Raw genomic sequence first — 27,986 nt, forward strand, 5'->3', positions numbered from 1 at the left:
GTTACCGCGATTCCTGAGCAATACAAGAGTATTGTGTTCTGGGGTGTCTAATCATTGGTTTCTCCATTTGTGAGTAAGAGAGCGAGTGAGACACTATAGCTACTCGGTCATGGGTTTGTGGGCACTAAGGTGGTGGGAAGGCCTAGCCCCTATAAACTTAGGTCCCATTTTCCTGCGCATACTTCTGTGTATGCGCACATTCCCTGCAACATGCCAGCTTGCGCCCTGCATGGCCCAGAGTTTAAGGAGGAAGCCGGTGTTTAAGAATCGACCACCTGCTACCTTCCTCCTGACCTCGACAGGTGCTGTTGCTGTGCCTTGCCCAGGCAAAGCCCTCTGCTTGAGTTTAGTAAGTAATATATCCGTCGCCATGTTTAACAATAGAGATACTTTTTGGGGAGAAATAGAAAAACTGCTGGAAGAGTGGCAGCCAGTGACCCAGCTGACATGCTGGTTGTTAGTGGTGGTAGGGACCGTGAATGAATTTTTCAATCATGGACCACTGGCAGATGAATTGGTCCATGCTCTGAGCCTTATAACTGTTGCTAATTTTGTTAAGGAGGTAGTGAACAATAGAAGACAAACTCTCCTTAATATAATGGTTGCATGTAGCCTGCTAACTGGAAGGCACAAGGTGATGCCCTTGTCCGAATGACCAAATCCTCAGGTACGTCATGTGTGTTGTCTGCATTCACATGCTCCCTCTGGAGTGTTTGTCCAGGTGTCTCTGGTTTGCACAGTTGAGAGACTATAAAGTGGCATACTGCCCAGTCTCTTTAACAGGAGGGAGGGGAAAACGTTTGTAAAAAAACCCTCCTAATGTCTTTCAGCTGACTCAAGAGATGAGGGGTGCTTTCAGCCAGGGCTGGTTTTAGCCCCATGGTGCAAAGCTTGCTGGGAGTGTATCACTACCTTATAGTCTCTTTCAGGACTTCAGACCAGTAGACAGCTGTGCTAGAGGGAGGGAGTTTATCTTCAAAGGAGACACTGTTTGGCTTTGTTTTAGGATATTATTACCAGCTTCCGTCGAATCAGTGGCGAGGAGATTGTACACTCATGCTCATCGATGGCTCAACAGAGGTCAGAACAAAATGGGTCCATGACAGATTTTCCAGATGAGCACTTACAAGATAAAATAGTTTTATTTAACATTAGTTTGCGAAGATTTATCTGATCTGGATAGCTCGAAAATTGTCATGAAGTTGGCAGTACTGGAGTTATGTTAGACAACACTGTACTAACAAGACAACCAGGAGCTATATAGGTCAGGGGCGACACACTCTGCCAGTTGTAGGTGAGCACAAAGTAAAAGGAGCTGATAGGACCAATTTGGTTTACTTTGCATGGACACTAAATCGCCTCAAAATTGACTTTTAGATGATGATAAACAAAAACAAAATGAAGCGTTCTGCAGTGGTTTTCAAACATGCCTTCATCGGAGTTGACAGCATTATTTTAGGAGCTCAAGCACGGCGCTTACTTCCCTAGTGAATTTTCACTAGTCTTCAGAGCACGCAGCCTTAGCTGTAGCGCACAGAAGGCCTTCGTTGCCGCACTTAGAGGAAAGAAATTGGAGGGAATTTTAAATACAACTTACCATGTTTAGCTTACTCACAATACTTAAGATTTTTGTGCAAACCCATCAAGGAGAAGAACTCTTAATAGAGTTATCAAAAGGCAGCATTCCCATTTTAACTCCCACAAAACTCTACGTAGACCTAAATTTACACATAAAAGCTCCCCACTGGACAAGAAAGCTTTTAGTTCCTCCTGTTCTCTTTGAGTCTGCAATACCAAAGTTTTGTCCGTCAACCCATTAGAACAAGGCCCAAAAATCATTACAAAAAATGGAAAACAAAGATACTTTGCCATGCTCCTGCTAGGCCCAGCACACAACAGATGCTATGCTTGCTTAAAGGCCGTGTACAGAAGGTGTTTGTAGTGTGTGGCAGGCTCGCAAAATCTCAACAAATGAACACTTTTTCGACTTCTGGAACTATTCCCCCTGTTAACAGAATTTCCATGAAACTCAAAATATCAAGCGCAAAAGAAGCATGAATGCCAAATTTTAGGCAGGGTTATGAAAAGGAACCAGTTATTAGCACATAAAAAATTTCTACCTCCCAATAATTTGCTCTTTATTCATTTAGAGATTGCGGACCATCGGATGAGGCGGACTACTTTCTAATGCGAGGTATTTTCCTCGACATAGCACCAATTGTGAGCACCACGGAAATCACTCCACACACGAGACAGTGTTCTCCCCACACCAATCCTCTCTTCGTATTCCTTCCGAGCATCCACAAACCTTATTCCCGTGCTCTAACGGGTTGGACATCGTTCCTTCCATACCCCTACCATGTGGCCCTTATCCTGGACCAACACCTTACTAAGGCAATTTCTCAGACATTCTGATTTGCTTGTCCTGATGATGATCCTGTGACCGCCGTTGGGGATCGAAACATCGTCGACAACCACATCTTGACTCCAAACCTCTTACTTATGCTTAATGTGGAACATAAAATGGTTCTGTTACTGTGACTGTTGTAATTTATGTATCACAAAAAGTAACTTCGAGGTTATATGCCTGAGGTCAGGAAATCTGTTGATTTCCAGAACCCCGTCACTTCCTGCTCACTTTTGATACTATATGTTGCATTTTGTTTATTGAATGTGTAAATAAATACAATGCCTTCCGTTTGGACAGTAATATACCCAACTCTGATTGTAGTTTTGTGGTTACGTTTGCATATTCTCCTTGATAGGGACCGCTGTCTCTAATAACATACTTCATTCATTTAGTTGCAGAAAACTTGACGAACCAACAGAAAACTCAACATGTTCAAGGTGTGCCACATTTCATATTTCTTCGTACACAGGGTTAGGCGCAGGGAACTCTTGGATGTGGTATATAATAAAAAAATATATATAATAATTCACTAAGAAAAACAAGAGTTAAAATGAAGTTATGATTAGTTGTGGTTATAACACCTCAGTGTGTGCATAAAATACAGATATTCCTTTAAAAAATCTGCAGTTAGAGTGCAGTTATGGTTATGAATTAAACTCGAAAACCCACTGAAAGTCGCAAGTTATAGCTAGGAGCAGAATCAATAACTTGTGCAACAGCCATGCAAACCATAATACGTAATGCATGCAGATAACCGCACAATATTTTTACCAATAAATTAACCTAAAAGGAAGATGTAATAAAAAAAACACATGTCATCCAAACCATAAATGATCATAAATTCATAGTCATCTCAGTCAAAGTGGTAAGGGTAATGTGATACGCAACGTCACGTGTAGGATGATATACAACCTTTGAAATGGCATCTGTTTCAGTAAGTGCGAGGTCATGAGCCTTGCTTTTGGTGTTAGAGTTATGGCTTCCATGACACCTGCAAGTCAACACCTGCTGCTTGCAGCCAAAGGGTGGGAGAAAGGGCCTAGTCTGAGGCTAGGTCCTGTGTCCGACCCTACAGGGCTCGACAGAAGGCAATGCGTGGCAGGGGTTGCCACCCACAAAGGGTTGGGTTTAGAGTCTGCCACAGGTCACACCCCGCAGGCAGCTACTGCTACTACACATGGCCAGCGGTCCTGCTCTACAGGGGTTGGCTGCCGACATCAGCAACAATAGAGATACCTACTCACGCGTGCGCACACACACACACACAACCCATCACAAAATAAACAGCAAAAAACATCATAGTACCCATAAAACTGCTTTAAAAAAATATATCATATTACCACTCTTAGACCATGATTTACAAACACTCAAATGTAATATAAATTTACATGCTGTTTGCATGCTTCTATCCCTTAGTTCTCGATGCCTGCGAAAAGACAAGACACTGTTACCCTGGTTCATCTTTAGGAAATACATGGTGCTTATTGACTTATCTCTGTACTGTAATATGTGTCAAGGTATTGTGAACCCGACTATTGTTTTATCATTGGCTTGTACCTTTTCTTTCTTTGGTTTAATAAAAATTGTTTTAAAAAAAATATATATAAATGTTACACTAGTATTATGCATCACATACCCGCTGATAAACACACAAAAAAAATATACGCCGTTGTAAACTATATCACCATGTAACATACATTAATATATATACATAATCAAACAGAAAAGTCACCCCAAAAACCAATGTGACCATTACAAACATTCAGCTCTCACTACAGAAGAGACACAACTTTATATATCAAAACAAGGTACTCGACCAATAAAAATATATTAATTACTTTTAAATTATACGGTCACAAAAAGAGTAGATCCAAAACAGAGTATTAGAAAAATAGCTCATACTCATATTATGTACAATATAAATATTGTTAGAAAAATCACAACTAATTTCAATAGTAGTAAAATGGATGGTGACATCAGTCCTGTCATCTTATATGTCATGAGTGATGTATTGTGTGAGGTCATAAGCAGTGCATGACGGGACGCACGCTAAGATTAGCGAACCGAACCATAACTGGAGAATTTCAGTAGTTTTAGGTTTCGTCCTGTAACTGTACTTTAGCTGTGTTTTTTCATTGAATATATAAACTAAAAAATATAAAGTGATGTTATAGTTCAGTGAAAATTTCTGACAAATCGTAACATTTTAAAATAAAAAAAAACCACTTAGGTTCACCAGTTATAGTTAACACATCTAACTATAACTTTCCCCCGCCATGCACAGTGATGGCATCAATAATGTTATTTCAGAAGTCATCAGTGATATTACCATGATGTCATAGAACATGCGATGAGTGACGTAATATGTGAGGTCATAAGCAGTGCATAGCGAGGGTGCAACTTATACTTCAGTACACCCTAACTGTTGATGTCAGTGTTTTTTTTTGTTTAAAATGTTACATTTTGACAGAAATTTTCACCTAACTAAACTTCACTATAACCTTTGGATTTTTTCAATGAATTGCTGAGGTTTTTTAAAGTAAAGAGAGATATTATTTCAATGCGTAACTATAATGTCACTTTAACCTTAGTTTTTTTCAGTGACTTTCTAGGGGTCTTTTTAACGTAAAGTAAGATTTCATTACCATACCTAATTCTGCCAATCCCCAGCTGCGCATGGCCTGAGGTTGGCAGCAGCCCACAGCCGACCAACCCCCTGCTGTCACAGCCTAAGGCCATGTGAGGCATGCAGCTGGCCACAGGGCTTGCACCCAGCAACATCCCCATAGTCATCCAACCTCTCCCACCCCCCATGGATACCCCACCCACGAACATCACCCCCCTTTTAAAAAAAATTTTTTGTTTCCCTAATCTTTTGGTACTCTTACAGGAGCCAGGGGGTCACGCTGGGGCCCGTGGGCCTTGCAGGAGTCAAACAAGGTCCTGGCCGTCAGGGTACCCTTCCCTACCCCCTAATGCCTCATTTTATTTGTATTTTCAGCCCACAGGGACCAAGTCCCCAAGTCTTGGAATGGCTGGCACATCATTTTTGTTCAGGTTACGGCCAGCCAATCAGAGCACGAGCTCCTGCGGGACTTGAAGGAGCCTCTCGCTCCTGCAGTAGCAAGGTATCCAACTGGGGAAAAAAGCTCTCAGCCAATAAGATTGCTCTATGTTTAACCATCCAAATATCTATACATTTTAAACCATAATTTCTCAAAAACTACTCAACAGATTTACAGAAAATCGGCAGTCAAGCATGCCATTGATATAGCCAAAACTATCTTACGATACAATATTGACATTTGCTTTCTAACTGAAACCTGGTTAAATGACCAGTCATCCCCCTACACCTCTCCACTGGGCTTCTCAATCATTTGTTGCGCCCACAAGGATCGCAGGGGAGGTGGAGTAGCCATTATACACACAAACGATATTTGCCTAACTCGCTTCCAAACTACCAAATACCCCACCTTTGAATACTTAGAAGTTCAGCTCTCCCCTAAAGGCCCCAACCCCATCAAACTTCTCAGGAATGGCGCCTAGGATCTGGAACTCACTCCCTCCTGAAACCAGGCTCATCTCCTCCACTCCTCTTTTTAAGAAAGAAGTAAAAGCTATCCTCATGGCTAAATACACTTGAACTACTACTTTGGACCTTTTAAGACTCTGCGTCGATCTGTACTACTTGTTTGATCTCTTTGCCCTTTGTATTACTTGTATTATCGACTTACCTGATTGTCCATGCTCCCTCTTATTTGTACTATTTGTATTACACCCTGACTTACCTACCTAACTATGCTCCCTCATGTACCTACCCTACCACTCACTTATTACCTACAATTACGTTATGCCCGAATGCCTGTAGGCACTCTACTGTTCTTACCCATTGCCTTTGTAAAGCGCTCTGATATCTGCAAAGATCTTGTTCGCGCTATATAAAACTTTCAAAATACAATAAATAAATAAACGTCATGCCACCTATCACCCTTCGGGCAACAACACTCAATTCCTCGATGACTTCACAGACGTAATATCGCAAAACTACCTAAAGGAAGCACAGACATTATACTAGGAGACCTAACCCTACACTTGAATTAGACTGAAGATCCTACAGTACAAGCCCTAACCACCCTCTAGGAAACCAACAATCTTACCCAACACAGCAATAAACAAACTCACATTAAGGGCTCGACCCTTGACACAATCACTGCTAATCTCAACACCATATCCCTCCACTCTACCTTACCATCCGACTAGATTGACCACCATCTATGGCTTTTCCAGCTCAATGCAGTCCGACCTTAGGCTCACCCCCAGCTAGCCATCCCAAATACTGGGTGAGGAACATACATCATATTCCACAAGTAGAGCAAGAAGCACTGGTCGGCTCCCAAATCCTACCCCCACCGACCTCTCATCCATCGATGACCCTACCGACTACTACTGCATGAAAATGACAGAACTAGTTGAATCATTCACCCCTCAAACTCAAGAGATGAAGGAGCATCCCCTCCAGATCCTGGTTCAATAAAGACCTTAACAATGAGGCGACAACTACGGCAAGCTGAAAGACAGTGGAGACAGCAACCCTCGTTAACCAATCTCTCGACCCTACAGGCTGAACGACTCAAAACGTGGACACGGACAGTTCTTTAACCATGGCAAAGTTTGTGAACAGGCAGTGTTTACACCATCACACATAGTGCTTTATTTCATCATGGCAGAAGAGTGGGCACAGGCAGTTCTTTCACCATGGTAGAGGAAGGGAACAGGCAGTGTTTACACCATCACACATAGTGCTTTATTTCATCATGGCAGAAGAGTGGGCACAGGCAGTTCTTTCACCATGGTAGAGGAAGGGAACAGGCAGTGTTTACACCATCACACATAGTGCTTTATTTCATCATGGCAGAAGAGTGGGCACAGGCAGTTCTTTCACCATGGTAGAGGAAGGGAACAGGCAGTGTTTACACCATCACACATAGTGCTTTATTTCATCATGGCAGAAGAGTGGGCACAGGCAGTTCTTTCACCATGGTAGAGGAAGGGAACAGGCAGTGTTTACACCATCACACATAGTGCTTTATTTCATCATGGCAGAAGAGTGGGCACAGGCAGTTCTTTCACCATGGTAGAGGAAGGTAACAGGCAGTGTTTACACCATCATACATAGTGCTTTATTTCATCATGGCATAAGAGTGGGCACAGGCAGTTCTTTCACCATGGTAGAGGAAGGGCAAAGGCAGTGCTCACACCATCACACACAGCGCTTTTATCATTGCAAATGAGGGAGGACACACATTGCTTTCGTTGCGGCAGAAGTCGGAGCACAGGCAGTGTTTTCATCGTGGCAGAGGAAGGGGCACCCGCGGCACTCAAACCCTCGCACACAGTGCCTTCATCATGGCAGAGGAAGCAGCACACACATTTTCATCGCAGCAGAGAAGTAAGAACACGCAGTGCTCACGCCATCACACCATAGTGCTTTCGCGATGATAGGTATGTCGCTCATCTAGTGAATCAAGGCAGAGGAGGGAGCACATGCAGGGCTACCTCCCTCACATGCAGTAATTTCATCATGGCAGAGCAGGGAGCAGAAGCAGTGCTCTCACCATCACATGGGAGTGAGAACACATAGTGCTTTCATCATGCCAAAAGAGGATGCACACACACCTCATCTCATGATCATCCCTCTATCTGGTTTAAGCCATCACTATGACATGTATTAGAATACTCCAACCTTTCAAACTACTGTTCAGTATGGCTTACACAGTACATTAGTATATGCCAGCCTCTCCAACCACTGTTCTGTACACTATACATTAGTACACTCCAACCAGTCCACCACTGTTCTGTACGAGTCAACTCTACACAATACATTAGTACACTCCAACCAGTCCACCACTGTTCTGTACGAGTCAACTCTACACAGTACATTAGCACGCTCCAACCAGCCCACCACTGTTCCGTACGAGTCAACTCTACACAGTACATTAGTACACCCCAACCAGTCCACCACTGTTCTGTACGAGTCAACTCTACACAGAACATTAGTACACCCCAACCAGTCCACCACTGTTCTGTACGAGTCAACTCTACACAGTACATTAGCACACTCCAACCAGTCCACCACTGTTCTGTACGAGTCAACTCTACACAGTACATTAGTACACCCCAACCAGTCCACCACTGTTCTGTACGAGTCAACTCTACACAGTACATTAGCACACTCCAACCAGTCCACCACTGTTCTGTACGAGTCAACTCTACACAGTACATTAGCACACTCCAACCAGTACACCACTGTTCTGTACACTATACATTAGCACACTCCAACCAGTCCACCACTGTTCTGTACGAGTCAACTCTACACAGTACATTAGCACACTCCAAACAGTCCACCACTGTTCTGTACGAGTCAACTCTACACAGTCCATTAGCACACTCCAACCAGCCCACCACTGTTCTGTACGAGTCAACTCTACACAATACATTAGCACACTCCAACCAGCCCACCACTGTTCTGTACGAGTCAACTCTACACAACACATTAGCACACTCCAACCAGTCCACCACTGTTCTGTACGAGTCAACTCTACACAGTACATTAGCACACTCCAACCAGTCCACCACTGTTCTGTACGAGTCAACTCTACACAGTCCATTAGCACACTCCAACCAGCCCACCACTGTTCTGTACGAGTCAACTCTACACAATACATTAGCACACTCCAACCGGCCCACCACTGTTCTGTACGAGTCAACTCTACACAATCCATTAGTACACTCCAACCAGTCCACCACTGTTCTGTACACTATACATGAGCACACTCCAACCAGTCCACCACTGTTCTGTAAGAGTTAACTCTACACAGTACATTAGTACACTCCAACCAGTCCACCACTGTTCTGTACGAGTCAACTCTACACAGTACATAAGCACACTCCAACCAGTCCACCACTGTTCTGTACGAGTCAACTCTACACAGTACATTAGTACACTCCAACCAGTCCACCACTGTTCTGTACGAGTCAACTCTACACAGTACATTAGTACACTCCAACCAGTCCACCACTGCTCTGTACACTATACATTAGCACACTCCAACCAGCCCACCACTGTTCTGTACGAGTCAACTCTACACAATACATTAGTACACTCCAACCAGTCCACCACTGTTCTGTACGAGTCAACTCTACACAGTACATTAGTACACTCCAGCCAGCCCACCACTGTTCTGTACACTATACATTAGCACACTCCAACCAGCCCACCACTGTTCTGTACGAGTCAACTCTACACAGTACATCAAGGAAGAGGTGTGGCGCCGCGGCCAGGGCGACTGACTCCGGAATCTGGGGATCACGGTTCGATCCCCGGCACCGGCGGCAGATTAGCCCAGCACCATGTGACTCTGGGCAATAGCTTGCTTAATCTTCCCGACGGCCCCCAGCGCCTAGAGACCCTAACGGGTGATTGTGCGCTTTACAAATGTGGATATTATTATATTATTATACATTAGCACACTCCAACCAGTCCTCCACTGTTCTGTACGAGTCAACTCTACACAATACATTAGCACACTCCAACCAGCCCACCACTGTTCTGTACGAGTCAACTCTACACAATACATTAGGACACTCCAACCAGCCCACCACAGTTCTGTACGAGTCAACTCTACACAGTACATTAGCACACTCCAACCAGTCCACCACTGTTCTGTACGAGTCAACTCTACACACTACATTAGTACACCCCAACCAGTCCACCACTGCTCTGTACGAGTCAACTCTACACAGTGCATTAGCACACTCCAACCAGTCCACCACTGTTCTGTACGAGTCAACTCTACACAGTACATTAGCACACTCCAACCAGTCCACCACTGTTCTGTACACTATACATTAGCACACTCCAACCAGTCCACCACTGTTCTGTACGAGTCAACTCTACACAAGACATTAGCACATTCCAACCAGTCCACCACTGTTCTGTACGAGTCATCTCTACACAATACATTAGTACACCCCAACCAGTCCACCACTGTTCTGTACGAGTCAACTCTACACAGTACATTAGCACACTCCAACCAGTCCACCACTGTTCTGTACGAGTCAACTCTACACAAGACATTAGCACACTCCAACCAGTCCACCACTGTTCTGTACGAGTCAACTCTACACAATACATTAGCACACTCCAACCAGTCCACCACTGTTCTGTACGAGTCAACTCCACACAAGACATTAGCACACTCCAACCAGTCCACCACTGTTGTGTACGAGTCAACTCTACACAATACATTACTACACTCCAACCAGTCCACCACTGTTCGGTACGAGTCAACTGTACACAATACATTAGTACACTCCAACCAGTCCACCACTGTTCTGTACGAGTCAACTCTACACAGTACATTAGTACACTCCAACCAGCCCACCACTGTTCTGTAAGTTAACTCTACACAGTACATTAGTACACTCCAACCACATTAAGAGACTCCAATCTTTGCAGACACTGTTCAGTATGATTCACCGTTTGCACAATACATCAGTATACTCTAACCTTTACACCACTGTTTACTAGGATTAATTTCCCCACAATACATTGGCATACTAATATACTGTGTAGGATAGGACTCGCCCTTTACACAAAACATAGTGTGCTTCAACCTAGCTGCTACTCTTCACAATGCCTCACCGCTACAGGTTATAACAATCCATCTTTTCTGTCACCGTTTCAGTATGGCTGGCCTTCACACAGTACATTAGTGCACTCCAACCATTCTGCCAAAGTTCAGCATGACTCTGTACCACTGGAATAATGAGTTTCTGCAGTGTGTTCTGCTTATGTATGGGCTTGCTGTATTTGCCACATAATCCATCGTCTGCTGCATAATCTACAGATTTTATTATTAAATCGGTTTTTATTATAATAATCTACAGATTTTATTATTAAATCGGTTTTTATTATAATAATCTACAGATTTTAACAAATAAATGTTTCTAGCACAGTGGATCAAAAGTTACTAAAGCATGGAAACACGTGTTCCTAAGCAGCAGAAGGAAGGCTAGTCACCTTTCTCTTGCTTATTGCTATATTTGAGTGTTAGACTGAGACTAATAAAGTGAAACCTTTTCCTATGCAATGATACAATGTGTAAAAGTGATCAAATAAACAAGTAATACCATCAAGAAAGGTGCCGCTTTACACTGCATAATTTGCCTTTTCCTGCCACATTATTTGGTCCAACCTGCTGCACAATTTGCCTATTCCCTGGTGCATAATTCCAGTAGCACAGAGTATGACTTACCTTTACACAATACATCGGTATACATCAGCCTTTCCATCACTGTTCAGTATGGCTCACCTTCATACATTTGTGGAAAACAATATTTCCACCACTTTACAGTATGTTATGTTATTTGAATTTATAGACAGCAGCTGCTACCCAGTAAGGGCAGTGCGAAATTCAAATGAGACCAGCTTGGCTGGCGGTGTAGTTCACTGAGTTGGCGTACACATACTTGTTTGTCTGGATAGGCCTTGAGAACGAAACATCAGTGGTGACATTTTTGCCAACATGTGATTTCGAAGCAGACAAGCTAATTGATGGATGTTTTGAAACTTGGCATACCCTTGCGGGAGGGTTTCCCTCCCTGCCCTGTGCAGGCTAGGTGGCTCTGGCTGCTGGAGTTTGCCCGGTCTACGAACACTGAGTCTCCCAGACGAAAGCCATGGCTTCAACCACCTCTCACTGGGAATTACTGAAACATTTCAACCTGGAAGAGCCCCAAACTCTTCCCTGGTCCTACACCACCCCGTCCTGGTCAAGCTAGGTGGCTTTGTCTAGTGGCTGGAGCTCCAGCTGAGATGGACCAGGTCTCCCTGGCAAAAAACATGGGTTCTCCTGCTTTTCGCTTTTTGACTCTTAGAGTTGGTCGGCCCGGAGGAGCACATGACTCCTTCCTGATCAGGCACCACTGTACCTTGGGAAAAGAAGGCGGCACTGGCCAGTGCCTGGGGGACAAGGTTCCTTCAGGTGAGAGCACTGCCTTCACCCCGCCTCTCGCAGTCATTCTAAGAGATAGTCCATCTCAAAGGAGCCCCATATGCCTCCTTGGACCAAACCCACCCTGCCCTGGAAGACCACAAGCTTATCCAAGCTGGTTGCTGACAACCAGTCATTTGGCCCTGCATGCCCACGGGTCACATCTTCCTTCCTGGAACTGATTAGCCGAGGGGATTAAGCTCCCTGCCCGCCAGCCTCTGGGCCTAGCAAAACAGCAATTTGTATTGACTATTAAGTCCCAACAAATGCAACCCAGGGGGAGCAACAAATGAGACAGCTCACACACCCTATTGGTGTCATGCTTCATCATCGGGTACTCCCAGGGTATTTCAGGGAGCTCTTAGAAGATGAAGGCCAGGGGGTCTTAAAGATAAAAATCCTACTCTGTTCCCTAGGTAGCCCTTTTATTCATGGGGACGTAGACGATATTAAAAAATGCAAAACGGGTCTTTTTGGGGGTTATGGTTCTTTGACCCTAATAATCTGCCAGACCCCTGACCTACATCTTCTAAGAGCTCCCTGAAATACAGTAGAGCCCACCCTGACCTTTAGGAGTCAGGGTGAACCCAATGATGAAGCATGACACCAATAGGGTGTGTGAGGGTTAAATAACAAAAAGGAATTGCTTCCTTTCCGCACTCAGCGGTGTACGCCACGTAAGGTTTAGACTAGTTTGTAGCTCCTGAGCTTCGATTGTTCTGGATACCTTTTGATAATGAATGTCTAATCGGGAGGGGGTATCCACGTTCTAGCCTCTCTTACCCCTTGTTGCTGGAGAAGGGCCCACCACTGGCACGTGTGGTTTACATTCTACTCAACGCACAATGGCTCGGCAAACAAGCCACGGAGATCTGGGACACAATCTCATCCCTAACCCCACACATCTTCCTCACAGAGACCTGGCTGAACCTGCTTTCGCGCCAGACATCGCCATTGCCACCCTTGAAGGCTACAAGAAGACACACAGGGACCGAACCAACAAACACAGAGGTGGAATTGCCATCATCTACAAGGACACCATCCGCTGCAAGACCTCCTCAGATGACTCGACCCCAATAATGAAGCATCTCAATTTCCAACTTCACGCAGACGGAAAAAGAACCATCAGAGGCACCCTCGACTACAGACCACCAGGACCACGCGCCAGCTTCTGCAATGCCATCCCTGACCTCATTGCCCCGATAGTCATCGACTCCAAGCACTACATCTCCCTAGGGGATCTTAACTTCCACCACGACGAAACCAGCGACACCAGCACAACCGTCCTCCTGGAAAGCATGAGCAACATCAGCCTCGCCCATACCCACATTGCAAGACACACGCTCGACCCCATTTTCACATCCAGTGAGAGTCAAGTACAACCATGTCTCGCAGCACACCTGGGCCGACCACTACAGCGTCAGCTTCACCATCTCAGGACCTCCCAACAATTACACCATGACCCCCAGCTCCACCTACAGAAACTGGAAAACAATATCAGCAGCCAGTGGAACAACGCTCTCAACTTCCACCTCCCAGACACAACATCCAACCCAGAACAGCCTGGGAAGAACTTCTCCCAGTGGATCACAGAACGCGCAGACACAATCGCCCCCGCCAAGCCAGCCACATCCAAAGGACCTGCCAGAAGAGCCAGCTGGTTCACTGCGGAGCTGAAATCCGCCACATGCAACTCCCGGCAACTAGAAAGTAAATGGCGCAGCAGCAAAGAGACAGGAGATCATACCACCTTCAAGACAGCACTCAACCAGGACCACCGCCTCCTGAAAGTTTCAAAGAAGAACACCCTAGCTGACACATAAAAGCAGGCACAAACCGTTGCAAGGAGCTCTTCAGCATCGTGAAGGAGATCCCCAACTCCGCAGCCATCGAGAAATACATCACCCCCTCCCGATAACTGTGAAACACCCTGTTGGAATTTTTCTATGGCAAGAACTCAGACATCTAGGAAAACATCCAACGACAACCACCTGCCACAGACAGCATCAGCCTGCTCACACCCAAGAAAAACACAAACCCCAAACACCCGATCGTCCACTGGGACCTTCTCATAACTCGAGCCACAATCTTCACCTTAAGCTCTGTGCACTCTGGAGCACCCACAGACTCCTGTCCCCACCACATCTTCAAACTTGGGGCAAGAGGATTGGCTACAAGCTCAGCAAGTCCTGAACACCTCCATCACCTCGGCTTCCTTCCCTGAGGACTGAAAATACACTGAAGTGAGGCCCCTCCTGCATAAACCATCCGCCAACGCGGCAGAACCGAAGAACTACCAGCCCATCTCCCTGCTCCCCTTTCCAGCGAAGGTTCTCGGGAAGGTAATCAACCAGCAACTCACAGAACACCTGGAACAGAACAACCTCCTGGACCCCTCTCAAACCAGATTCCAAGCCAACCACAGCACAGAGACAGCCCTGTTCGCAGCCACTGACATCAGGGCCTTCCTGGACCTCGGCAAAATGGCAGCCCTCATTTTCCTGGACTTGTCAGCTGCCTTAGACACCGTCTCTCATCACATCTTGATCAACAGACTCCACCACATCGAATCTAGAGACGTCCTCACATGGATCGCCTTATATCTCATCTGAAGTGCCCAGAGAAACCGTCTCCCACCGTTCACCTCAGAACCCAAGAAGATCATCTGCAACGTCCCCCAAGGATCATCCCTCAGTACCACCCTCTTCCACACATACATGACCCTCCTGGCCAACACCATCAGATCGCATGGACATAATCTCCTACACCGACAGCCAACACATCTCCTTGCTGTCAAAACACCTCTCCACCATCACCGCCAACATCCACAAATGTATGATGAACATAGCCAACTAGATGAAGGACAACTGTCTCAAGTTCGACAAGGACAAGACTGAAGTCCTCATCTTTGGGAACACCACCTCGCCATGGACAGACGCACGGTGGCCTGTTGAACTCGTACTATTTCCCGCCCCGACAGACCACGCCCGCAACCGCGGCATAATCTGACAGCAAGCTATCTATGAAAAAACAGGTAAACGCAATCTTATTCGCCTGCTTCCAAACACTACGCATGTTCCAAGAGATCTTCAGGTGGCTCCCAGTCACAACCAGAAGGACCGTCATGCAGGCCCTAGTCACCAGCAGGCCGGACTACAGGAACACACTATGTAGGTATCGCTGCACGCCTTCTGAAGAGACTACAGACAATACAAAACTCAGTAGCAAGAGTCATCCTCGACCCCCCCCCCAGCCAGACCCATATCACACACCACCTCAAGAAGCTACACTGGCTCCTGATCCAGAAGAGAGGCTAGTGCAAGACAGTGACCCGCGCGTACAAAGCCCTGCACAACAAAGGTCCAGCATCAACAAATGCTTGACCTTCCACCAGTCGACCATACACGTACCATCTGCCTTCCTCGCAGTCACCCCCCAGATCCGCCAAGGCAATAGCAGAGGAGGCTCCTGCTCAAACCTGGCAGCTAAAGCTTGGAACAACCTTGCACCTCAGGACCACCTCACTGCGCAGACAATTCAGGAAAGGATTCAAGACCTGACTGTTCGAATGAACAGATCACCATGAAGCAGTTAGTAACTCCAGCGCCTTGAGAACCTCAGAAGTGATTTGCAGAGCTTCATAAATCCTTGATTAATTGATTAAATTCAGTAGGTAGCCAAGTCTGATCAGAGGTCCTAGTCGGATGCTGAAGCATGGGGGAGCTGGACCGATCCATTGTAGAAGGGAATGCCCTCTTTCACAAATGAGGGTCATGGCAGTGCACCCTTTCCTGGATTGCGGGTGGCAAATGACTAATGTGTGGGGGAGCAACCCACCCTTGTTTCTAACTACCTGTTTGCCAGGTCCAATCTGGCCGGGCTGGGGTTAGAAGACTTGTGCTATCATGCCTGGACACCCAGGAGGGCCGGCGGTGGAGTTGCTTTCCTCCGTTGCCATGGAATTTACTTGCCTGTCTGGTGCAGCAAAGTTTAGTTTCATAGAAGGTGCTCTGCCGGTCATGGGAAATGCAGCCAGATCGCTCGTTGGCACCGTTTACGGTCAGACCCACGACAGGATCTGATCCTTTTCGCACCTCTGAGTTTTGTTCTTGATTAATTAAAACATTCTTGGAAAATGCATTTGCTTTGTCCAACATGGCAGGAAATCAAATGCTCATGATGTATACATGACTACCATTTGGACTATAACACTCACATTCACGATGTACATTATTCCACAAAATCCAACACTCGTGATGTACAGCAGAACGTCAGGAAGACCGCTGACAAGCGTAGGAGGATTGATCCCCCACATATTGCACAGGTTTTATTGGTCCGTTTGCACTTTGCATTTATGATGAAGTTTGGTGGTATTTTCAATTACAGCCCACACTTTTAATTACATCCTCAAATTGCCCCATCACCTGCTGTTTTAGGGCGTTTCTGAAACAGGAGTTTCCTTCGCTTCTAGGAGATATCTGGTGCACTTAATCAATGCATTGTCCGGCACATTGCACTTTACTAAGGACTAAAGGCTGGTTAGCAAGTAATTAGTAATTTGGATATCGTCTTGGGAGGTGCTTCTATTTGGGACTGGTATCTGACTTAGTTTCGCTTATATGACCGATGGGGGGGAATATAAGCAGGGACGATGTGCGTCTGTGCCAAAGGCAGGCTGGGACTGGGGCCAAGGCAAGCGATTCTGCCATTGGAAAGGCAGGAGTAAGAGCAGATCACCTATCGGCCGAACAACATATGTTTCCCTACCGCTTCCTGCATCCAGACCTGGAGAACATTTTTCAGGAATATCCCTTTTTAAAACACTATCAAACCACTGGTGCACTCAGTTGGCCAAACACTGTAATGATATTTGTTACACAGGGAAGAAACAAATGGATAACTTGTACAACCTTAATCGCGTGCACTTAAATGCTTGGTTGATTACGTGACCCCCAGCAGCATGCAAGTCTAGAGCAGACAGACCATCTTGGGGGTTGCTAATTTGGGTTAAGATGGCGGTGGAGTACCATGTCAGCCAATTATCTATCATTTGTTCAGACCTGCTTAGTGTTGAAATTACTACCCCCGATACAAAAAACATTCTCCTATTTAACTTATACAGCAGGAGTGTATCCAAAACAGCCGATTCCCTTGTCCTTCAACTTCTGATGGATTATACTTCCACTTTACCATGGGAAGAAGCAGTTGTGATTGTGGCTGGGGATTTCAACCTATGCTTTGAACCATCTGCACTCTATAAAGAAATAGAAGGAGAGGAAGATCAATATTGGGGTTTTTCCCAAATTGCGAAACCATCCTTTTCCTAGCTTTCACAGGTTGCCCTCCGAATGCTACATCATTGCGAGAGTTGCTGTATGAGGGCATGTAATGGTAGAACCAAATCTGATTTGGGGATGCATCCTACTTTTAAAAGAAATCCCTGTCGGAGCCATATTGATTACTTTTTATTAGATATTCAATCCTGGGGGAATCTTATTGATATGGAAGTCCTGCCTAGATATGGGAGTGACCACTTCCCTCTTCACCTCTCACTTTGTAGAGGTGAAGATCGGGGAGTGGGACCCCCCAAACGTATGGAGGTCCTCTTTCAGTCAGTAAAAATTGGAGGAGAATTAATTGGGTGAGCATTACCGCCAATGAGTCTAAGTATGCCATACTCTATCACGACCTAGTCCCTATCCGGTCTCACCTGATCATGAATGCTCATTACAAAGGGTTTGAAAAATTGAAAATGAGCTTCTTTACTAAACCTCCCACACAAAAGAACACCCGTCAGAAGGCAGATCTTAAATGGTTTGACAGGACTTGCAGGTCAGCAAAAGGAGGGTTTTTGCATGATATAAAGCTGGCTTGAGCAAATTACAAACTAGTCCTCAAACATGCAAACTTGACATGGGATGCAGCAATTTGGAATAACATCTTGTCTGCAACATGCTCAGGGGACCAGGTAGCTTTCTGGCACATAATAGAACATGGAGCCAAGACAAATAAGATGAAGCCGGAAGTGCACAACCTTCCCACAAGTTTGGGTGAATAATTTTAAATCTTAATAAAGTAGCCCCTCTCTAACCCTTGCAAATCTTGACACCCCTGATCCTATGTGCCCGCACATCTTGTGAGACTCCATTTGCCTTAGATAGTATTAAAGATGGGTGGGTATTTTCTGTGACAGAAGTGACCTCGACCATTAGGTCTCAGAAGGCAGGACAGGCAAACGGGGCTAGATCGAATTCCAATGGACCGTTTTAAGTCTAAACTGGCAATTTGGGCACCCTACCTACCTTACATGTGTTTTAAAAACCATTTTAGTAGGAGGTGAGATTCCATCCTCGTGGAAAGAGGCGGAGCTTATTCCCATACATAAGAAAGGCCCAAAGTCTGAGCCAGCCAACTACCGACTAATTAGCCTGATTGATTCCTCCCAATGAATCTTTTGCAACCTTTTATTAGAGCAGCTCCTCATTTGGGTTGAAGAAAAAATAAATGGATCCAGTTTCAGGCTGGATTTCACCCTAAAATTTGCACAATTGACCAGGGTTTTAGGTTCCAATTAATAAGGTGGAAAGGAGTGGACATAAAAAGGGGTAGCCTTTATGTCGCTTTTGTTGATCTCAAGGCACCATTTGATATTGTCCCTAGGGATACGTTATGGCTAACACTAGGTGATCTAGGGCTTTCCTGCCCTTTTCTCGATTTATTTGCCAGGTTTCACCACAATAATTTTGTTCAAGTCAGATGGGGTACAAATGGGGAAAACATCGATCCCTTTAATGTTGCAAAAGTAGTCAGGCAAGGATTCGTCCTTGCCCTCACATTGTTCCTTCTGTTTATAAATGGCTGCATCGACTACCTCTTGGGTTGTGATAACGATTCTCGGCTCTAGCGGGAACTAAAATACCAGCCCTAATATTTGCGGACGATATTTACTGGCGTTCAATGCGAGTAAGACAAAATGTATTACCACCCACCCCACAGAAGCTTTAGAGGATCAATAATATTGGTAAGGGAGAAGCTGGAGAAAGTGTTGATTATCTTGGAATTCGCCTCAGTAGTGCAAATACCGGGGCCGTATTACACATTATCACTGTTCGCGCCCAACGCACCTTTCAAAAGGTGCGCTGGGCGCAAACAGTGATAATGCGCCCCATTATGGCGCACGCGCTGCCCCCAGGGCAGTCGTGATCTTGCGTTCCCCCAGGGCAGCACATTAATGTGAAAACACAGCGCAGCCGCTCCATGTTCTCAAGAGCAGGCGGCACACGCCTGGACTTTCAAAGGGGTTTAGAGATCCCCTTGCAGGCGGGTGCAGCAAGGGGATTTCTGGGGGTCCATGAGCCCCCTTTACCCCCCTGCAGAGGACTGCTGTCAGGAGGTACGCTGACAGTGTGCCACTTTTTAAATGGTGCACTGTCAATGCGCCTCCTGAGGGCTTCTTTGACTCTGCGCCCGCGTCTGTAATATAGCGCAGGTGCAGCGTCAAAGGAATCCCATCATTTGCATAGGGCACACCCCTATGCAAATGAAGAAACACCCTTTGTTGATAGCGCTGGCCCTTTAAGTGCATCAGCGCTATCGGTATTATAGGAGGGGACGCACAAGCATCTGCGTCCCCTTCAATAATACCAAAGTACCCCGGGGGCACCATCTGTAATACGGCCCCTGGGGTTCCCAGGTTGTCAAAAGTACTTTTATACTAAAGCACAGAGAAGCGGTAATACTACAATTTGCAAACAATACTTCCATCCAATGTTCCCCCTTCTTGAGGTCTGGTGGGCCAAAGCTGTAGCCGCTGCTACATACAGAGCTGAACTCTGGGGATATGCTTATTTAAAAGCCCTGGAGGTGGCTGAGAATACATTTTTAAAAGCAATCCTTAAATTGCCCCAAAGTACCCCACCGATTTTTAAACACGACTTAGGCTTTCGGTCTATTGCACCCCTAGCGCATTTGACAGCTATTTTGTTTTGGGTACGGACTTGGTCTACGCCTGAGCAGGCAAAATATAGAGTAGGATCAAGAGTTGTTCTTGATAGATCACAGAGAGGTGTTCGTTAGCCTGGTTGGACTAAGTAAAACAGTCCCTATACTCCATGAATCTATACCAGTATTGGTTGTCCCCTGCAACTATTCCATTTTCTGCAAATATGAGAGTGAAGACCATCTACTGGGAGCTTGAGGAGGGTACATTCTCCAAACAGGCAGGTTTGGGCAAAATGACTGATTGTTTCATAAGATTCAAGCCCACCTCTTATTTTGAAAACTATATGAATGATATTGACCCTCTGTTCACAAAAGCTCCTTATATAAGGTTCAAGTTAGTTTCATTACTGCTTCCTTCCTTCACTGCTAAATGGAATAGTCAACAAGGTGGAAACAAAATGTGTCCTGTCTGCAGAAGTGCTGAGGAAACTGGTGATCACCTCCTCTTTTTCTGCTCAAGGTATTAATAAGCAGCTGAAGCGCTGGATTGTTCCTTTATGCCGTCCAGTGCAGGGTAGTGATATGGATATGTACAGCAGACACGCCCCAGGACATTGTTTTCTCCATCACTAAATGTTAGGACAGCATATGGCCAATTCGCAGAAAACTGCCTAGTTTACTCTTTCTTCGCTCTCTGTCTAATGTATATCCCCCACCTCTCGTTCATCATGGTTTTACTGGTGTTAGAACTTGTTTTAAATTACAATATAAGCTGAAGCACTTGCACTTTACTCAGTGAGGCTGTCTGGGTGATAGGTAAGGTTATGTAACCAAATCTGTATTCCTGTATCCATCACCTCTCGTTCCATCATGGAAAAATCCTTATGCCCTATGTGTTAAATGTAGGACGCAGACACCTCGCAATGTTTATCGGGGTACCCACTTTTAAAGTGTAGTATTCTGGTATGAAGTTTTCCAACATCCTTACTACAGCATGACATGTATACAACTTACTTTTAGGCATGACGGACCACAGTAGGTTTTTGTCTACGGTGAAGTGTTTGAACGTCTGCTTTGTGGTTTTCTGCCAATAGTGGATACTTCTATGAATATTTAATGCCCAGTATTTGTTTATGCTCCAGTTATATTGTATTGTGTCTCCTTTTACAATAATTGTAATTGTATTGCTTTTATGTCCATCATACGAAATAAAAAAGAAAAGAAAGAAGCTTGATTGATAACTGAACACTGTTCTGAACTAAATGAATTATGGAGTTTAATTTCGATTGCACATTTATCACAAAACTATGGCTGAAGAGCACTTCGTCCCCGGAGATCTCTTTTGTTGTTCCTTCTCTTGACCTCATTAAACAGCTCAATAGATCATATAAAGAAGGCATGGAGATGCAAGTATTTTTAAAGATAAATTTAAGGTCTCTGGTTACATTTCACCCATTCTCAGGGAAAAAATCACTTGCTACTAACCTTTAACGTTTTACAGCACTCTTCTTTCAAATGTGTACTTGTTTATAGGCCCCCTGGAGCCGTAAGGATTTTATACCCTCTTTCTTTGAATCAGCTGTGTGTCTCCTGAATTTGAACAAGCTAATACTTTTGTGAGATTTTAACATACACCTATATGACCAACTACACAGAGATGCTGAGAATTTTCATAATCTGTTCAAATCATTAAATCAAGAGAGGATCATCATTTGGCCCACCCATGATGCGGGCCATCACTTGGATGCAATCATCTGCACCCCCACATTGGTGCTCCTTCATAATTGTCGCCAAATTCCTTGACAGACCCAGCTTCACTGGGTAAACCACTATTTCAGAATTCAGTTGGCGCAAGGCATAGAGCCAACTCCAACTAAATCAACCAGCATTGCTAGATCTCAGAGAAGCTTTATCCCAGAGGGATAAGCGGTCGTGTTACACTCTACCCATCCTCTTTTGACGGAGGATAATCCATCCACCAGCTCTACGGTAGTAGATAATTGGCTCTCATCCTCACTATTTCCAACTGATTTCCCTTAAACATGTTCGCCCTAAAAGAAAGAAGCCCACGGCTCCCTGGCTTAAGCAAGGCTCTAAAAAGGAATGTAAAAGACTTGAAAGGAGACAGAGAAAGAACTATAACCGTGTTGACAAATGATCATGTATATAAGTCCACTCTTCAGAGCTACCATAAATTCATGAATCTTACAATAGATGTGTTTTCTCAGAAGTGTATTTGTGGTCTAGGAATCCCACAAGAGAAGTATTAATACTTTTCAAAAGTATGGCTTGACCAGAAGCAGAAAGCAATGTAACTAAATCATCTCAAGACCTTTGCGATAAGCTGTCAGAATTTTTCCAGAAGAAATGTGTTGATTTAATCAACAAATGACCACAGCCTGATGTACATATCCCTCGCACAAAAGCACCATCTGAACATGCATAGTCTACCTTTGGCTCAAAGCCCGAAGTGCAGCCCTCAAACGCGTTTGCCGCTATCACCTCCTTCTTCCCGCCGGGTGCTTGCTCAGTGCACCAAATACAAAAGGTTGGCTCTACTGTTCTTCCTTACCGAACTGCCTTGTGCAATTCACACCTCATGTCATGAATTGTTTCGATGGAATGGAAGGCTACTGCAGCCTTACCTTTCGTGGCAAAACCTACACTCGATCCTAAGGTCATGGCGAACTTTTGTCCCATTCACCTTCTCTCTCTGTTCACCAAGATGACCAAGACTGTAGTTAACAGCTAACTCAACACCTAGAGACACATGAATTACTACACAAGGCTCAATGAGTCTTTTGAGAGGGCATCTCTACAAAAACCTTAATAGCTAAAGCCACAGAAACATCAGTGGAGGACACTGTTCGATCTATCAATGACCTTTGACACCACTGCCCACTCCACCCTCCTCCAGAGGCTGCCAACAGCTGGTTTATCTGGCTCAGTACCTCCACGGTTTTCGTCTTTTTAGCAAGGCAGGACACAAACGTCGTCCTATCTAACTTTACATCATCCCATAAACTCATTCTGAGTGGATCACTCAAGGGCTCTGTACTGACCCCCACTCTTTTCAACCTTTAGGAGGCACCCCATGCCTGCCTGATTGAGTCATTCAAAATCTCATTACATATGTATGCCGATGACACACCGCTGTCTGTTAGACCTGATGATTACCCCAGGGAGGTTTCCCCCAATCTCAGGGAAGGTCCTCAGGAGGTTTCAAACTGGATGAGCTCCTTTTATTCAACGGCACAACTGAAATGGTGGTCTTCGGAGCAGGAAACTCATGCCTTTGCTCACAGGGCTGGTAGCTTGATAAGCTGAGGGTGATGCCCTCCCCTGTGTTCAAGGCTCTAAAATCTGGGAGAGACAGTTGAATCATATTTATCATTTGTGGATCATGTTAAGACCATGTTCTCCACATGCTTTCGTTTGCTGAGCATCATCAGAAAAATACTCCCTTTTCTTCCTTCATCTGCTAAGAAACATCAAATACAAGCACTTGTTCTATCCAGGGTGGGCTGCTGTAACCCATGTGAGTAGGACAACCTAAATATCTCTTGCCCAGAGTGCAGATGCTTCAAAATACAGCAGTTCTACTGGTCCTGAGGGCAAAGAAATCATCGTCCATCTCCAGTGAGCTCAAGAAGTTGCATTTGCTCTCTGTGAACAAAAGGTATCTTTTCAAAGCTATGTTTATGTCACAAAACAATATATAACTTTGATACAAATACCTACATGGCCGAGCTGTTCTCCTGGTACCAAACCTCCACCCACACTCTTAGATTCCAGCTTGCCTGTCTGATAAAAGTTCCTAAATTCAAAAAATCTAGAGTGAGAGCCAGCTCCTTAACATGCGGTGACGGCAAAAGCCTGCAACGCTTACCTCCACCTTTATATGCTGAACATAACCTTAAAGTTCTCAGAAGACAACTTAAGACCTTTTTATTTACAAATAACATCTAGTATTGTATCTCAAGGCTGGTCAAGTCTTGCTCTTTATAAATCTGGGAATCCATCAATCAGCCTCGTCCTTCACAATGTACATGAGGCCACAACACCAAACTTTCACAATGCACACAAGAGTCCACTTAACTACACCTGCCTCTATAATGTATGAGACAATGACACGCCTAACTCTTGAGATGTATGGGATTCTTCTGGGATACACCACCCCATGATTTAAAATAAGGTCCCCATTAAAGGAGAACAGTCCTGACACACAGGATTCACCAACAGACAACTCTCTGAATCTATGCAAGACATCATCTTCAGCTACAAGACTCTGAATGCCCACAGAAAGACTTTAAACTTTGCTAATGTCACCTGTAGAAAAATACATTGGTGCCTGCTCCAACTTTGCAGTTAGGGACAACTCTACCTCTAAATAGTGCTACACAAATATCAATACAAACGTCTGTGCTAGGGAATTCTGTTTTTTCACAGAAATCATTTCACAAGAAGCTGGGGGGAAATGTAGCTCTTACCTGTGCCTGGCCTTCCCATGATGACTTCCTTCTTTGGGGCAGGGTGGCTGGTGTAGTTGCTGGGCACGATGACAGGAAGCAATGCAGTTGGGGATGGGTGGAAGGCCACAGGTTGGAAAGGGGAAGAGATACTGAAGATGGGTGGGTTCTGCTGCGGTTGTCCAGACGGGCTTGGGGCTGTGGATGTGCCGAGGAGCGAGGAACTGGCCTGACTCGAGGGGAGGTTTCGGTTGACACTTTGGATCTGCGTAGCATTGATGGGCACTGGGATCTGCAGCTGGGTCTTGGAAGAATGCTCCTTGGTGCCCATTTTTCCCATGCGGGGGCTGCTGCTGCGGCTACCCATGTCCAAAGGCTTCTCCAGGAACTTAGAAGGCAATGGCACTTCTGGATTACGCACAATGACTGGTGAGTCTCGCTGCACAGCAGGAACCCGGCGGATGGATGGGCTCGGGTCAGAAGTGATAACAGCAGGAGGAGACAGGACAAGCAGTGGAGAGGGCTGCTGCGATCGGGAGGAGAGAGTGGCAGGTGATACGGAGCGGAATCCAGACGCAGTACAGGATGTTGGAGTATTGGAGACTGACTCCACGCCAGAGTCCATGCTATCATTCTTCTGGAAGTCAGCGGTAGAGCTGGCACTACCGTGGTGCGGATCTGGTTTCCTCTTGCTGGGGCTCATGGGCACTGTGAATGTGAGGTTGGTCATGAATGTGGGGAGGATGCCAGAGGAGTGACGCTCACGATGATGTGAGTGGTGCACCATCTCAGGTGTCATAACACCACCCTTCGGAGTGCTAGCGCTAACATGGCGGCTGCGGGCCGCGTTCCTCTGGATCACGGGAGAGGCGTTGATGGGGCTGAAATTGGCTGGGCGGAAGCCGAAGAGCGGGGATGGTGAGGGAGATGGAGTAGGGGAGAATGGGGATTGGTTAGACACAGGCGAGAAGGAGGGCGTACACGAGCGAGAGCTACCAAGGGACATGAGCATGTTGGCAGCCTCACATTCATCGGAATCAAAGCGGGACATATCAGTTGCCACCAAGCGGGGACGGGAGTCTGTACGGATGCTGCTTGCCTCGCTGTCCCGGGAGGTGTCGTCCCAATCAAACTCAGTGCTGCCCTCGCGCAGGGCACTGCCGCGGCCCTCAGAAAGGCTCTCCATCTCCTTGGTGCGCATGGAAAGGTGACGGGAGCAGTACCCTCTCCTCTGTGACTCCTTCATACAGCCATCCCGCGAGCACAGCCGGCGCCACTGCTTACCATTGAACTTCTTGCGGATCCCATTAGGGGTGCATACCACGTCGCCCTTCTTGTATTTCTGCTGCGCGGCTGTCAGTGGGGTGCGGGAGCGAGAGCCTGGAGTACTACATTTGTCCAGGGATACACTGCTGCTCCGGCTGCCACCATCTTGGCTTAGCAGCGGCGACGGCTGGTCATGAAGCCGGCTCAGCATTATATTGGCGCTGAAGGGTGGCGACTTGGGAGGAGAAAGAATTTGGCGCTGGGGGAGCAGTAGTTTCTCCTCCGTCGGTGGGACACTGAAGCTGAATTTGGACACCTCTGCATCCTCGAGATGTTTCAGTTCTGCGGCAAGGCCAGCAGCAATGCACGCCGATGGATCGGCAGGAGTTGCGGTGATGACAGTTGCTGCAGATGAAAGCATAAAGGCAGCTACTGGCTTCCTGTTCTCATCACTGTCCTTCAAGGGTGTTTCTCTGGCCTCAGGAGCCTTCCACCAGGGGGTTCGAAGGAGGCGCAGATTGGCTCTGCTGACCCATACTGACTCGGGCTCTTGCCTCAAAGGCGACGAAGCGGTCTTGATGAGCTGCACTCTGTAGGAGCCAGCTTTCTGGTTCATTTCCAGCACTACTCCTTCCTGGTAAGTCATCTCATCCTGGGTGATGCAAATGCACACCGCACTGCCTAAAGACACCGCTCCAGGCACAGGAGCAGCATCCAGTATAACATTGACTTGGTCCATGTTCTGCACGTTATTGTAGTAGGTAGTGCACCTGTCGCCAACGAAGAGGATGCCCAAGTCTTGGTTGTGGCGAATTTGCTTCACAACACCTGGTTGGAACATTCCATCCCTCCGGCCCAGAACACGCAGCGACTTAAGCTGACGCAAGTCATACTCTGCAGGAGGCCAGCTCACCAGTGGGCTCTGTGGGTCAAACCTGCTCTTGTCACCTTCTTCTTCCAGGTCGGCGGAATGCTCGCTGGCTGTGTCGGTGGAGGAGGACCTCACAGAGGAAGGGCAGGTCTCCTCTGGCAATGGTAACACGTGCTCTGGATGGGACTCCTGCTGGGGTGCTTGCAGAGGGCCTGCAGTAGATGCCTCACTGCCAGTGCTGGAGTCATCGCAGTACTCCTGGCCTCCCTGCTCATCCACATACTTCTTTTTGGGGGCTCTGGATTTGAAGGTGGCCGTCTTCCGGCTTAGAGGGGGTTCACACATTCTGGGTTTACTCTCCATGTTTGCCAAATGGTCCTGGCCAGAGCCCTCTGCCTGTGCGCTCCGTGGAGTGTTTTGGGCCTGCAGACTGACCCCAGCATGAGGGCTCTGTGCACTAACCTGGGCCCCTTGTTCATCCAGCCCAGAGTTTTGTCCTCCCATGCTATAAACTGAACATCTAAATGTCATCTCCTTAGGGTCTGGGGTTGGCACCTCCTGCCCTCCCACCTCCACCTGCATGTGCTGAGCTCCCACCAGAGGCAGAGGCTTATCCATGCTCTCGTCTTCCTCTTCCTCTTCCTCCTGCTTCTCCTGCAACCCCTCCTCCAGGGTTCGTCTCTGGGCCTTTGTCCGGGTGGAAGCGGGTGACTTGCAGTGGGAGGGTGCTGCCGTTCTCCTGGCCGGCTTCATCTTACATACCAGGGATTATTTCCAGCACCTAAAACAGGAACATGAGATCAATTAAAACCAATAGACAAATGTCCAACAAAAGAAACCCAAGAAAATTCCACTTTCTGTCAGATACCTGCCCCCACACTCCACATTCCAGTGTGAGGGATGCTAGCACTGCTGATACCTGCGCGGTGAGTCCTCTATGTGAGAGATCACACCTGTTGCTGCCTGCGTGGTAA

The 27,986-nt window shown here is 46.2% G+C and overlaps 1 protein-coding gene across 4 annotated transcripts in view; it reads right to left on the reverse strand.

Moving 5' to 3' along the window:
- The window catches only part of CIC (capicua transcriptional repressor), a 463,331-nt gene that overhangs the window by 424,689 nt on the left and 10,656 nt on the right, over window positions 1–27,986 (reverse strand). For all 4 annotated transcript variants that reach the window (XM_078651325.1, XM_078651327.1, XM_078651324.1 and 1 more), the window contains exon 2: window positions 24,897–27,793. In XM_078651325.1, the coding sequence (XP_078507451.1) occupies window positions 24,897–27,765 (2,869 nt within the window). In that variant the 5' untranslated portion in view covers window positions 27,766–27,793. The remainder of the gene's footprint in view (window positions 1–24,896; window positions 27,794–27,986) is intronic.

Source organism: Lissotriton helveticus, chromosome 7 (genome assembly GCF_964261635.1).
Source record: "Lissotriton helveticus chromosome 7, aLisHel1.1, whole genome shotgun sequence".
NCBI classification, from domain to species: Eukaryota; Metazoa; Chordata; class Amphibia; order Caudata; family Salamandridae; genus Lissotriton; species Lissotriton helveticus.